At 41.2% G+C, this 13,884-nt stretch overlaps 1 protein-coding gene across 1 annotated transcript in view; it reads left to right on the plus strand.

Moving 5' to 3' along the window:
• The first annotated feature begins 5,967 nt into the window (after positions 1 to 5,967).
• The window catches only part of PALMD (palmdelphin), a 53,545-nt gene continuing 45,628 nt past the window's right edge, over positions 5,968 to 13,884 (plus strand). The window contains exons 1-2 of the mRNA XM_072867168.1: positions 5,968 to 6,045; positions 7,972 to 8,120. Coding sequence (XP_072723269.1) covers positions 5,968 to 6,045; positions 7,972 to 8,120 — 227 coding nt within the window. The remainder of the gene's footprint in view (positions 6,046 to 7,971; positions 8,121 to 13,884) is intronic.

A 13,884-nucleotide genomic window follows, 5' to 3' on the forward strand; every position in this document is an offset into this window, starting at 1 on the left:
TATAGCATTGCTGGCATTCATTTCTTACACAGCCAATTTTCCTAGCCTTGACCTGCATAACTTTAGAGTAAGAAGGATATAGAGAAGAAGCAAATCATGTAGAAATATGTGCCACATGTTCCTCACTCAAGGATTAAACAAAACAAAGAATGCCTCATTTCAATTTTCAAGCAGGCTCTCTATGTTTCTGGAGAGTGCTGATGCCCTGTGATATCTGAGCAAGATAGCATTAGGACTGTACACACTGTATTCCTCCTTTTTTAATAAAAGAATAATGAACTCAGTGGTGCAGAAGCAACACAACATGCTGCTATGAAGGAGACCTCAAAGCCAACTCAGCTGCTTCACTGGTGTGTATTAAAATTAATGAGTTTCTGCTACAGAAAGAAAGAGGTGTCCTTACATGGGAATGAGATCTATGATCTTTGTATTGTAGCACAACCACTGAGCAGCACCGAAATCTGCACAGCTCAGTCTCAGATAATAAATTTCTTTTAACAGGAGGAAAGCAAGCACAGACTGAATACACTTACTATATATTTTGAAAGGCAGGATAGGAGAGCTTTTCATTTGCATCTTAAGCACCTTCCCATTAGTAAAGACTGGATTGCTGTTAAGGTTCTCTCCTCCCCCCCCCACCCCCCCCCCCCATTTATATAGCTAACAGAGCAAAAAATTGGCAATATTGAATGCCAGCCAGCACCTGAGGCTGTTAACTCAGCCAATATAACCACGATACTTAATGGGTCTCAATTACAGAGCCCTTATTTTTGTGCATGGGAACATATATCTGGAGGTCAGCACATTTCATTAATATTTTTGATTAACACATCCTTCACAGTGGTTTTGAGCTTTTAATGCTTACCAGTTAATGAAGCAAAATTTTGAAGCAGCTATTAGCTTGGTACATAATACAATTTAAAAAATGCTGTTTCATTAAGACAGCTCAGTTTTATCCCAAATTCTTCAAGGCTTCATCCAACTGCAAAGAGGATTTAATAACACACTGCTACACCAACATCTCTTTGAAGCTCATTTCCTGCCTCTGAGTTCCAGCGAGGAACAAAAATGACCAGCATGTTTCATATCTGAAAAGCACATCAAGTATTTTGTGAGTTCAGCTCAAGCCATTTGCTTGGACTGAACTTCTAACTGGAGGACACTTTTGCCATAGATTACCTAAATTCAACAGAATAATTCCCCCAAATCTTAAGGAAGATCACTTCCTTTTCTTAGGTGCCAGAGACACATCAACCTCAGACATATCAATGAACACCAGCTTCGACCATAGTATAGAATTACAAGTGCCAAATCATGGTGAAAATCAGGAAACCAGGATCACCTCAGAACCACTCTGAACTGTCCTATAGGCACCAAATATTCCCATCTTACTGAGGATATTTGATCTCAAACTATTCAGATTTGATATTTATGCACTTTCTGTTCCAAAGTTCATTGCAACCTATAGAGAACTCTGAGCTTTTACAGAGCAGGAAAAAGAAAGGGAGAAAAAAAAGAAAAAAAAATCTTGAAGAAGCATCAATAATCCAATCTGCTAATGTGTGCAGCTTTCCAAATTTAATTCTTTTAGGTTCCTGTGGCTGTGATTTATACCTAAAAATCTTTGCTATGTCACTGATATTGAACTCAGTGTTTCCACAGTATACCTGCCTCAGTCTGCAAACTGCTTCTGTTCTAATTTAATCAAGTTCAGCCTATTAATAGTATCACATGAAGGGCAGTTATTTTGCTTATCTCATTAAAATCCAGAAATTTGCTACACTGCCATGCCATTAAATCCCAGTCATTCTAGGAGCATTCCATTAGGACTGCATTAGTTCATCATTACTGAAATTTATTTTTCTTTTAGTCTCACTAGAGTCAAGCTTTCTCAAAAAAGATACTACGTGAAGAAACATGACATCTGAAGGTCATCCTCTATCACTTCTTTTTGGGAAGAGGTTTTTGGGAAAGCAAGAAAGAAAATGGAAATGAAAATGTGTCCCGGAAGACTCCAGAAATGGTTATTTATATGGCGTAAGGAGAGAACGCTCCGTTTTGTCACTTCCCTGTTGCTAGCTGGCAAACCTCCCTTTGTGTCTCTCTCCACTCCCCTACTTTTGTAGAAGGGGCAAGCCTGAAGTTAAGCTCCAGAGACTACCTGGGGAATACTTTGATTCCGGGGATATTTGAACCCAAACGCAGCTGATTCCAGCTTCTCTGGTTTAGCCAAAGCAGAACCACAGCACTGAGCAATCTGCCATATATTCAGTAAAACCTCAGACTGGGCTCTGGCAAAGAACTGATTTCCTTCCTCCTTCCCTCCTAAAATAGAGAAAGTACAATTGGATCTGTGGTCTCACAGAAACATAATTGTTAAGAGAGATTTCCACAAGGACTTCCAAGGCCAAAGAAACATACCACCTCTGCTAAAAGGAATCATACTAACAAGACAGAGGCCATGTACACATCAGCAAGGCCTGGGGTTCACTAGAAACAGAGCTGTGGAATGAAACAGTTGGTGCTGACGACCTGACATCCTCACTATGCATATTTCATGGCGGTTTACCTCAGACAAGAACTGATCAGGTCCCATTAGGGGCTGAATGCAGTTGGTGAGCATTGAACGTACTCTTGGAACACATCGTCCTCTTCAGTTTCATTTGACAGAGATCCAATGAAGCACCCCAAGACTGCTCCATGATGTGAATCAAAGCACGATTAGCAGGGACAAGCAGATTGGCTTCAAAAGCACATTCCTGATCTGAACTAAAGCACTAATCTAGACACACTGTAAATTCTTCTGTATGAGATCCTAACAGCAGAATATACAGAGGAATAAAATACATTATGTGCTACGCTTACAGATGCACCCCTGAAAACTGGAATCAGGATGCATCTTCCAAAGTGAGGTGATGCTATGTGAAAGACAAACAGATGGGCAGGCAATTTTTTAAATTAGAGATAATGGAATAAAGTAATTTAAAGTAATTTTACTCCCTCTAAGAGTACAATTTGCTTTTACATTTTAAGCGAATGAGAGCAGCTATGCAGCACAAGCCACAGAGCTAAGCACCAAGAGGAGTGTCTCCTCCAGTGTCTTGGATCTTTCTCCAGTGACATTCAAATGACAGAAAAAAGATCCGGATTTTTTACAGGCTTAAGACCTTTGACACTCTTAGCTTTTCTGTATCTAGGCTTTGTTACACAAAATTAACCAAAGGTATTTTGACATGCCTAAATAGAAATAAAATTACTTTCATTCAGACAGAAATTAAATATAGTAACAAAAGCAATCAATTTTCAGCACTCTGTGAGAGGCTGGAAGACATTAACAATTGTATATATTTGTCTGGAAACATTTACAACACACTTAAAAAGCAGACAACTAAGTTAGCCCAGGTTTCTAATGCCAGGAATCAAATTCAATCAGAGCAGCACTTTAGCGTTTCAGATGCAGGTTTGGCAGTACTTTGTGTAGGAAAATGACGCATAGGAAATGACACAGTGAGGGTGGGTCACTTCCATATAACACCAAATTGAACAATGTATTATTAAACATATAGTTTAAATTAATTTCAAGAATACTAATCTGAAAGGTGATCTGGTGCCAAATGAAACACAATTTTTATCCATTGCAGTGGATCAGTTCTTAATGATCATGGGTGATATTTGCAAATCTGTAGAGACTTCAAGTCAAGCTGTAAATTTGCATTTCAACATCTCCATAAAATACCTCAATTTTAAGGAAGTCTAAGTATGTACAGCTCTTGACTGACTTAGGTGGCACTTCGTGAGAACTATGTAGAAAAGTTGAGACTTCACACTTCGCTACTGCCTCACACATCTGATCAGTTGAACAAAAAATAATGAAGCATAAATCCATCAGCTGCCCTGAGCTGTTCAGTTGCCAACCCACCATGCTACTGCTTCTCTGTTCTGTTTAAAATGAGCAACAGTAAAAAAGATGATATCTTAACAGAGGAGAAAAAGGCGTTCTTTTGCCTTAAAGCTGTTTTGGGTTAAAATTCAATAGCAGCAAGACTCAAAAGAAAGTAATCAAGAAAGTATCATCATATCTGTAATACTGTGTAGCAGTTCTGGGAACAAAATTATCTCTTCAGACAAGTGAAGTTCCTGTACTACAAAAGATAATATTAAGATAATGTCAAGCTACAGACACTACTGTATGAAGACGAAAGTCTCAATATAAAGTAAAGCCAACATGGTCTGTGGTCCTTAATGTACATCTATGCATATTTTTGAATGTCCAAAATAAAACCTGTAGAGCACTAACTGCATGTTCCTGTCTTTTGCATCGCATAGACCCAGACAATGCTTACATGAATAAACAAGAAGATTTTTATGTTATGAAGGAAGGGAGATTTTCTTACCAGTCACAGTCTGGCACGTACCTCTCTGTTTCATCCAGTCTTTTCTGAATATTTGTGTATGTTCATTACGCTCCCATCACGCTTTTACTGTTACTATTCAGGTATTGGTTTACGCAAAGCTGACAGAAACATTCACAACATTCAAAGTAGACCAGAATTAAACCTTTGTGAGTAATGCTTGAACAGGGCACACAGTAAGTCTTTATTAAATATATATGTAGGGGATGCATATAAATTATATAATTATTATACCATAATTACACTTCCGATTTCCTTTCTAAAGGGTGACAGGCCTATAGCAAAAAATAATCCCATGTGTATGTTTTTAGAGATTATAAAAAGCAATACAAAAGAGAAATATTCAAAAATAAGCTATATTGTTTCTGTCCAAGTAAGAAGCACAAACTTTTTAATCAATTAGGACTCTTACATTGCTCTAAAACTAATTATGTCCCGAGGCATTAAACAGTTAATCATCAAGCTTGAGATCCAGTGCTCTGTTCCTGCTGGTAGTTGCCTTTCTGAGGCGTCAAGACAACGAGCAGCATTCAGGATGGCCTCTGTTTTTCTTCCTTATCTGATGTTGTAACGGTGCTCGCCACCTTTGCTTGCTGACTCCGCAAGCCGCCCCGCAGCTACCTGGGGACAAGGGCACGGTGCCCCAGCCCCACAGCTACCGGGGGACACAAGGGCACGGTGCCCCCCCCCGCAGCGACCCGGGGACACAAGGGCACGGTGCCCCGGCCCCGCAGCGACCCGGGGGCAAGGGCACGGTGCCCCCCCCCGCAGCGACCCGGGGACACAAGGGCACGGTGCCCCGGCCCCGCAGCGACCCGGGGACACAAGGGCACGGTGCCCCGGCCCCGCAGCGACCCGGGGACACAAGGGCACGGTGCCCCGGCCCCGCAGTTACCGGGGGACACAAGGGCACGGTGCCCCCCCCCGCAGCGACCCGGGGACACAAGGGCACGGTGCCCCCCCCCGCAGCGACCCGGGGACACAAGGGCACGGTCGTCCCCCCCCGCAGCGACCCGGGGACACAAGGGCACGGTGCCCCGGCCCCGCAGTTACCGGGGGACACAAGGGCACGGTGCCCCCCCCCGCAGCGACCCGGGGACACAAGGGCACGGTGCCCCCCCCCGCAGCGACCCGGGGACACAAGGGCACGGTGCCCCGGCCCCGCAGCGACCCGGGGGCACAAGGGCACGGTGGCCCCCCCCGCAGCGACCCGGGGACACAAGGGCACGGTGCCCCCCCCCGCAGCGACCCGGGGACACAAGGGCACGGTCGTCCCCCCCCGCAGCGACCCGGGGACACAAGGGCACGGTGCCCCGGCCCCGCAGTTACCGGGGGACACAAGGGCACGGTGCCCCCCCCCGCAGCGACCCGGGGACACAAGGGCACGGTGCCCCGGCCCCGCAGCGACCCGGGGTCACAAGGGCACGGTCGTCCCCCCCCGCAGCGACCCGGGGACACAAGGGCACGGTGCCCCGGCCCCGCAGCGACCCGGGGACACAAGGGCACGGTGCCCCCCCCTGCGGCGGCCGCGCGCCCGTGCCTCACGCGCTCCCACATGGCGCGGGGCATCCGCGCAAGGCTCCGCAATACCGGCGACGTCCCGGGAGAGGGAGACTTGATCGCACCGGACCTTGTACGTGAGGCACTTAGAACATAACTCTCAGGAGCGATTTTATCCAGACCTAATCCTAATCCAGACATCTTGGAAAGATTTCAATGCAAAGAATTGCTTTTAAAGGAAATCTTTTAAAAGTTACAACATTTGGGTTCTTATCTAAAGATGCAAATCTTGCATAAAGGAGTTGATATTCAAGACAGCGTAGTTAAAGAACTTTTTTCAATTTCCTTTAAAATTATTTCCTCACCAGTATTTAACATTTTTCTTATCTTCTCCTGAAGCCAAATAACTGGGGCGATATATACAGAAGAAGCACAGGATTTTTAGGAGTTGTACCTGGCCAAGTGTAGAAAGGACACCTACAAAATTGTATTTTCCAGTTCATTTACATTTACCTACCCGAAAGATGGGACCATACGTTAGGAAGGAAGGCTAGGAGGTGGTACCATGACACAGTTCACCAGCCTTCAGCTCTGCTGGTAGGAGGCCAAAACTCCGGGACTAGTGGGTCTCGTAAGTCAGCAGATCTCCCCATCAGCAAAGAGCAGACCTTGTGTATAGCTGGGAGTCTTGGGCAGCAGGAGTCACCTCTGGGAGATGGGGTACACTGCTTGCAGAACAAAGCTTGTATGAGCCAGCACAAGTATTGTAGACTTGGACCTAGATTGCCACACAGCAGTGTTTCTGTGCCAACCTACCTTTACTTATATTACAAAACACAGAACAGGATCCCAGCTAGCCTTTGAATATTTCCATATCTCAAAGAGATCCCATATCACCAAAATGGAAAGACCTAAAGAGACATGTCTTTCTGTGATAGTTCAGAGATTTACAGGCCAGATTTGCATTTGGATGAGGTGCTTATGGACATGGTGTAGTGGTGGTCTTGGTAGTGTTAGGTTTATGGTTGGACTCTGTGATCTTAAAGATCTTTTCCAACCTATATGATTCTGTGATTCTGTGATTCCCCAACCCCTGAAACTTCCACTGCAAGCGGCAATAGCCCCTCACATTTCTGACCTGTTCCCAATCTCCCTGCTTCCTTAACTCTTTGTTCCTGACGTATCTGTTTAGAGAAGTGGCTTTTCCAGATTTTTCAATTTGTCTAATATATAACATGAATATTTGAGACTGCATATTCTTTTGGCCAAATCCTTTGCAGATTTGATGCAGACCTCCTCTGCATCATGTATGCCAAATCCTGCAGAGTCTGAGATATGGCTCAGAGAGCAAGTATGGCATCCTGTCAAATATGGAGCCACATTTCCCTTCATTCTTCACACACCACTAGATCAATAAATCAAGGTGTCATGAAAGTTGACACAGGAAAATCGAACAGGTCCCATGAAATTATTGCTTTCAAAGCAATTTTGCATGAAACAAAACATGTATTGATTCCATATCCAATATAGTTCTCTCACTGTATCTCTAAGAAAATTTAGCACTCCTGACCACAGAAGTTCAATTTTAGAATGCATTTGCTGTGATTTTTCCTGAAGACTGTCAACACACTTCATTTAAAATAGTTCATGATATGCAAGTTTATAATTTTTGTTAAAAGCAACCTTTAGCACCTGCCTAGCATTTTTATCTGTCCAGAAATTACAGTAAATCACCACAATCTTTACCTCACCTGCTAATTTAGTTAGGCTATGTCCAGAACAAAGGGCCACAATAAATGCCAAAGTAAGGGCTACACCCGCTTATAAATCACGCAGCCCCAAGTCTCTTATTTAGCAGGTTAAATATTTACTAGATTATAACCAGCAAACACCACAAGTAGGTCCCTTAGATGATAACTGATTTATCAGAGGAAAAGTCTTTAGCAAGTATTTCTTAGCCCCACCATGGACATTTCTAAAGTATCTTTTTCCATCTGTTTTTCTTAACCCCACAAAAGAAGGTCAAACTTCACCTGGATGGATACGTGCATGAATAAAGCACAATAACACAGCATCAAAAGGATTTAGCATCTCAGACTGTACTTCTTTCAGTCCTCTGCGCTGTCGTCATTTGCAAAGTGGTAGTGATAAATGTGACATCAAAATGCAGTCTGATGCTTTGGTTTCTGAACATCAAAGACAAAAAAGGTAAGATCCCAATTTCTTAAAATCTATTTAGGCTGCATACTGCTCTTAAGAAATGTGACTATCAAAATCTGTCTTTCCATAGTATTTTGACCCTGCTCTTCATTCTGCTTTTCTTGCTTGCTAAAAAAAATTCCTAGTTTGTATATCCACAATTATGGTGTGGATCTGGATTATGAGTTCTTGCACTTTCAGATGGAGGATGACAGGACAGAGAACTATTTCTATTAATCCAGCATACTTCAATGCATTTGTGCCTGTTCACAGTAGATGAGTATCTATTTCAAAGTTAGAACTACACAAATCTTAAAATATCTGTGTGACTGTGACTATAGCTGTTCTTGGGAGACAAGGGGAAAACAGGGAGAGAGAGGATAGAAAGACAGGTGAAGAAGAAAGGAGAAGAGAATATTGAAATATAGGTAAATTTAATCCAACTATTCTAAACCTGCTTCTGCGACATTAAGCAGTATTAGAGAATGATTTTGAATACATAAGAAACTCTTGTGGTCACTGTGCTGATCTGGCCATCAGCAAAGCAGAGATGCATGGCAATAATCACAGCTTACATAGGTACACAGATTGTGTGGCTTGCCTTTAATTTAAACCACAACTTTTCACTGTCAGAACTAGAACTATTTATTTTAATAAGAGAGTCTAATTAGCCAGTTCTAGTTTAAATATTCTGTATGATCAGGAAAGGCAGCAAAAAGCATTGTGAGGAGAGCCATCACTGAGAAACAAGTATGAACAAAGATGACTTTTGCCTTGCTCTGTGCATCTTCTTTGGACATGGGAGCTATATCCAGCCATGGATTGCCTTAAACATCCCCCACACTGAGTTTTCTGCTGTCTTATGTGACAATTCCATTATCAGAAGTTGCATTCTCATGAAGCTCATGTTTGACCTAACATCTCAGTCCCTAACCTCCATAAATTATAACTCCTGCTCAGCTTTTCTCAATCTCAAAATTGGTTATTTCACCTTTCAAACACTTTGGCACCTTAATCTTCTCTTTAAGTTGCTGAAAACAGATAGTTTCAATCTTCTCTCTCGCCTCTCTAAATTATATCCTCAGATTGCCCTTTTATTTCAATCTCTCTTCTTCCAATTTTCTCTGTTGCGTTTTGGCCCTCCCCTTCATAGCCCCCACCTTGTCTATAGAATTTACCTGCACAGATGGAGCTTCTTTTAAATGCAAGGGGCTTTCCTTTTGCATGAAGAAGTCTCCGCTGGCTGTTTACCTCTCTCTCACATCCTGCTTTAATAGTGATGCTCAGAATACTCATTTCAGATTGAACTCTCAGAGAAGAAAATTAACCACAGTAAGTTTTGCTTGCTTTGTGGTAAATTACAAGCCTGGATATCCATAGTTTTGGATTTGTTTTGGTAGAGACATTTGCCTGTTTTAGATAAATAAGCACATGAATTAGGAACTGGTTTAGAAATTACCAAATTTCTCCTATGCTTTTTTTCCTTCCTCATTTAACTATAGCTGTTAGTGTTCATTATTTCATTTAAATAATACACGTAGCATAATATACAGGGGTTTTTTTCCTTAATATGCTTAGTTACAAATTAAGTCAAAGTTTTCCCATGCAGATTAGCATGGGTTATTATTTCTAGCTAAGAATGTAGAATCTCAGTTCCACTATCAATCAATACCATGCACATCACAATAAAAACTGAAATTATTACACAAAGGGATCTAAGCACACTATGGACACAATGGACACAAAGATGAGAAACGAAAATCAAAGCTGATAAACATGGTGTGAATTACTAGGACACTTTGCTGAACTCTGGATTAGCTGTAGGTATGTTTAAATGGCAATATTTGGTCAAGAAATGGACATCAGCATTATCTTAGGTAAGTGAAGATGTAACTGTGTACACAACTGTCACAAAAAATGTAAAGAAGATACATAAAGGCTGAAACTGTGAATAACAATGTTAGAATGTGTTTATAGAAATCATTAGCAGAAATTTGTCTAGAATGTTACATGCACTCCGGTCTCTGCATCTATGGAAAGGATTTTGGAGAATTAGAACAGACTTGGGGAAGGGTAGACAAAAGACCTTACTCCCTGAAAAACAGAGAATATTAAAATCACTTATTTTAGAAACAATGCAGAAAGGAGCAGACGAAGTAAGGAAGATGAAAAACTCCTAATCTGTGTGCATCTCTGTTCAAAAACAAGGAGGCATGTCATAAAAGTAAGAGGTAGAAAATAAAAATAATACTTTTACACTCACTGTGTAATCAAACTGTGGAACCTGTTGCCACAGGAGACTGTTGAAACCTATGACTCAATATTAAGAAAGGGATTAAGCAGTTATTTCCAGAATTTTCAAATACAATTAGGATATCAGCTTTGTAGAAAAATTATTAATATTTCCAAATTCAAGCAATCTTTGATTGCTACAGATCAGGTAAGGCCCATGAGGGAAGGGCAGATTATTCCTTATCTGCCTACTGTGAGGCTGGTAGGCCTTCGTCCGAAGTATCAGTACTGGGCTGTGCAGCATTGGCAAAGGGATAACAGACACAGATCCAGCTTGGTTCCCTTCCAGGATGGCATTTTGGTTTTCCCAGATTTCACAGTAGTCAACAGTCCAATAGAGTTAACACACCTGAATGCTCATATTAGGGGGGTATAAAGAATGTACATTATCATGAAAATGCAACATAAATGCTTTCTGTTCATGTTAAAATGTTGATTTAATACATTTTCAAAGTCTGTGGACTTCCATTTGCCCACACATTAGACTTGTTCTAACCTGCATTGGTTTTTTTTATGCAAAGAATCAAGAACATTGTTTTGTCAACAGGAAAACTAGCATGGCAGAAAGAGGCTCTGTAGTTAGCAGAGGGAGTCAGCCACTTCCAGAAAGCAACTCATCTATTTTAGGAATGGCCAAAGTGCCCTCTGGAGATACCCATCTCTACTGACTGCAGAGGGAATCTAAAGTCTAACCTACATTTATAGTGAAACTTGTACATGGAATTGGTGGAATGACACTCATCCACAAACATCTAAACAATACTGGTGTGTAATTAGTTCAGTCTCAGGATGTCTATCACAACAAAGAACTGCTCTGCTAACTTCCTGTGAGAGGTATTAAGCAGATACAGGTTAATACATAATGAAGATTTTCACTGACTTTGGTTTTAAAAATATCACTCATTTTAAAAATGAAAATAAATCCAACCTCAGGCACAGAGGAGGCTGAAAGCAAATTCTGGCAGCTTCAGTCCAAAAAACGGTCATTGATTTCTATAGCCTTTTTCCTGAAGAAAGGATGTATAAAGTTGTCCCAGTGTTTGCATGCTCCTGTTGGCTGAAGTGTCATGGTAAATCCCTGTCAGAAATCCAGGACCTAGATGAACTTAAAGGTTTTCCAGTTTTTCAGCAGTGCTCTAGTGCCATTCCTCTTCCAATTTGTGTCAGAAATTTTTTTTTTTTTTTTTAATTCCTGGTGGGACTGTGTCAGAAGTGCACAGAACATGGCTATATAGAGCAAAAGGCAGATAGCAAACAGCAGCGCTGTGATTGCCTGGCACTGTCCGTATCACCTTCAGGCTGGGACTTGTATAAATCAGTCACAACCAGCTATGCAACTGATAGCAAAGTTTATCTGCACACAGAGCAACAGCAGCCTCTATGATTTAACTAATTTAAGTACCTGGAAGCAGCAAAGAAAAAGCATAATAGGTCACGTCATGAAAGTCTGAAGGTAGAAGGGTTCAGGGGAGGGTAGGAAGGCTGGGTGTTGAGGGGAAGTCTGGACTGACTCAGAGTGACAACAATAATAATAGCCTGTTTGACTATGGTCTGTCAGTGCACACAATTTCCAGCAGTGCTACATAGCAGGACTCAGTGGTAGTAATTGTAGCTCAATACCTATCTAGCTGTTTCCAGGTGGTATTTTCTGTAACAAAATAGAGTAACTTTACAGAGGCATTTGAATCAGAGGAAACTGGTACTCACAGAATGTGCTCATGACTTAAGACTCAAGAGAGCTGCTTCTATTTGTTTAAAGACATTTCAAGTTTTGGAATTCCAGAGGGAATTTACAATCTGCTATGGAAATACAGCGTCAGATTCTCCACCACTATGTATTCCCATACATGCCAGTGGACAATGGGATTCCTAGCAAACACTATGAAGGTGTAGTTATAGGGTTTTTTCTACCTGCGGTTTTCTACCTATAGCAGCGAACCTTCACTTATGATTTTGGAAAGATTTCCTTTGCTTAACACTAGAGTCAACACAGTTCTCTTACTCTCTTTAATTCCTGCAGTACCTTTGTCCATACTGATTACTAAAGAGATTACAAGAATCAAGTTTCCCAAAGGCTAGATGGCAAGCAGTAAACATGAAAGGGAAAACTCTAATGAGCAGCACTTATCTATTAGCCATTAGCTAGGGAGATTCCCACCCCATCTGGTGACTGAGAGATATTTCAACAGGAAGATTACCCAGATCTGATAAGGAATATTCCCAGCATAGGAAGGTCTCATGCTTAATAGATGGTAATAATATTAGGCTAACATTTAAAGTGTGCACAACATTTAAAGAGAAGTGCAAACAGGTTCCAAAATATTTGATTATGGATTCATTGTGGTATAAATTAACTAAAACTCAGTGGTGCCATGCTTATAGTTTAATTCTTGAATTCATACATGATTTTCTACTTTGGAGAAGCCATGCATTGGATGAAAAAGTCAACATAGACCTCTGGACAAATTAAATCATGGGAGAAGAGGTGAATTTTTTCCTGGTTTACTTTATAACACTGTACTTACCTTTGGCCTGTAATAAAATCCCTGAAATGAGCATACCATAGCAATTTTCAGGCAATTGACAAATATAAGAAAGACTTTGGAGAGATCATTGACACAGCAAGCACTTGACAGGTCTGCCAATGAATGTTCTTAGGAAAACCAACACATAGAAGCTACTGCAGAGTTCCTTAACTTCTCAAAATGTCTGTTGGGGGACCAGATATCAAGTGATGGATGACTTGTCGCACCCAATTCCTGCAAAGCACCATTTCTAGCAATTACATAGTCTATATAAATATGCAAATAAAGTTACATAAACCAGTACTCTTTGCTGGTTTCTTTACTTGTTCTTTTCTGGCAGTTGCCACATGAAAGTTACAGAAAAGCATGACTCCCTCTGTGATATGTATACATAAACAGAATGACAATCAATTCATTCAGTTGATAATCCATTTCCATTTCCTAATCTGGTTTTAAGACAGGGAGAACACAATATGTTAATATTTAACTATGAAATCTGGTCTGTCTAAAGCTTGTTACAGAAAGTTGGAATATTTTTACATGTCCATTTACTTGCAGCTTCATTTCTGCAGTTCTATTTTCTAATTGAGGCATTTCTAAATGTGCAAAACTGCCTTAACTATAAAGTTATTCCATACACTAGATAAATCTGAGAAACTACTCAAGAGATCAGCATTTTATATCCTGAACAAAATAACATGCAACTCTCTGGCTGCAGATTGCAGAAAAAGAATGAAGGCAGCAGTTGTGCTCTTTTGGGAGGCCTGAAAATGCTGACTAGCAAACAAAAAAGGCCAGCTTTGTAAGATCATGAATCCCTGTCACAGAAATTACACAAGACCTCTCTTAGGTAGGTTACAGACATCTCTGTCACTGTGGTTGCACCCATAACACCTGACCACTCCCATTTATAGAACAGGATCAACCAACTAAAAGTACATCAGGACACAGGCTCA

This window comes from Ciconia boyciana, chromosome 7, assembly GCF_034638445.1.
Source record: "Ciconia boyciana chromosome 7, ASM3463844v1, whole genome shotgun sequence".
Lineage (NCBI taxonomy): Eukaryota > Metazoa > Chordata > Aves > Ciconiiformes > Ciconiidae > Ciconia > Ciconia boyciana.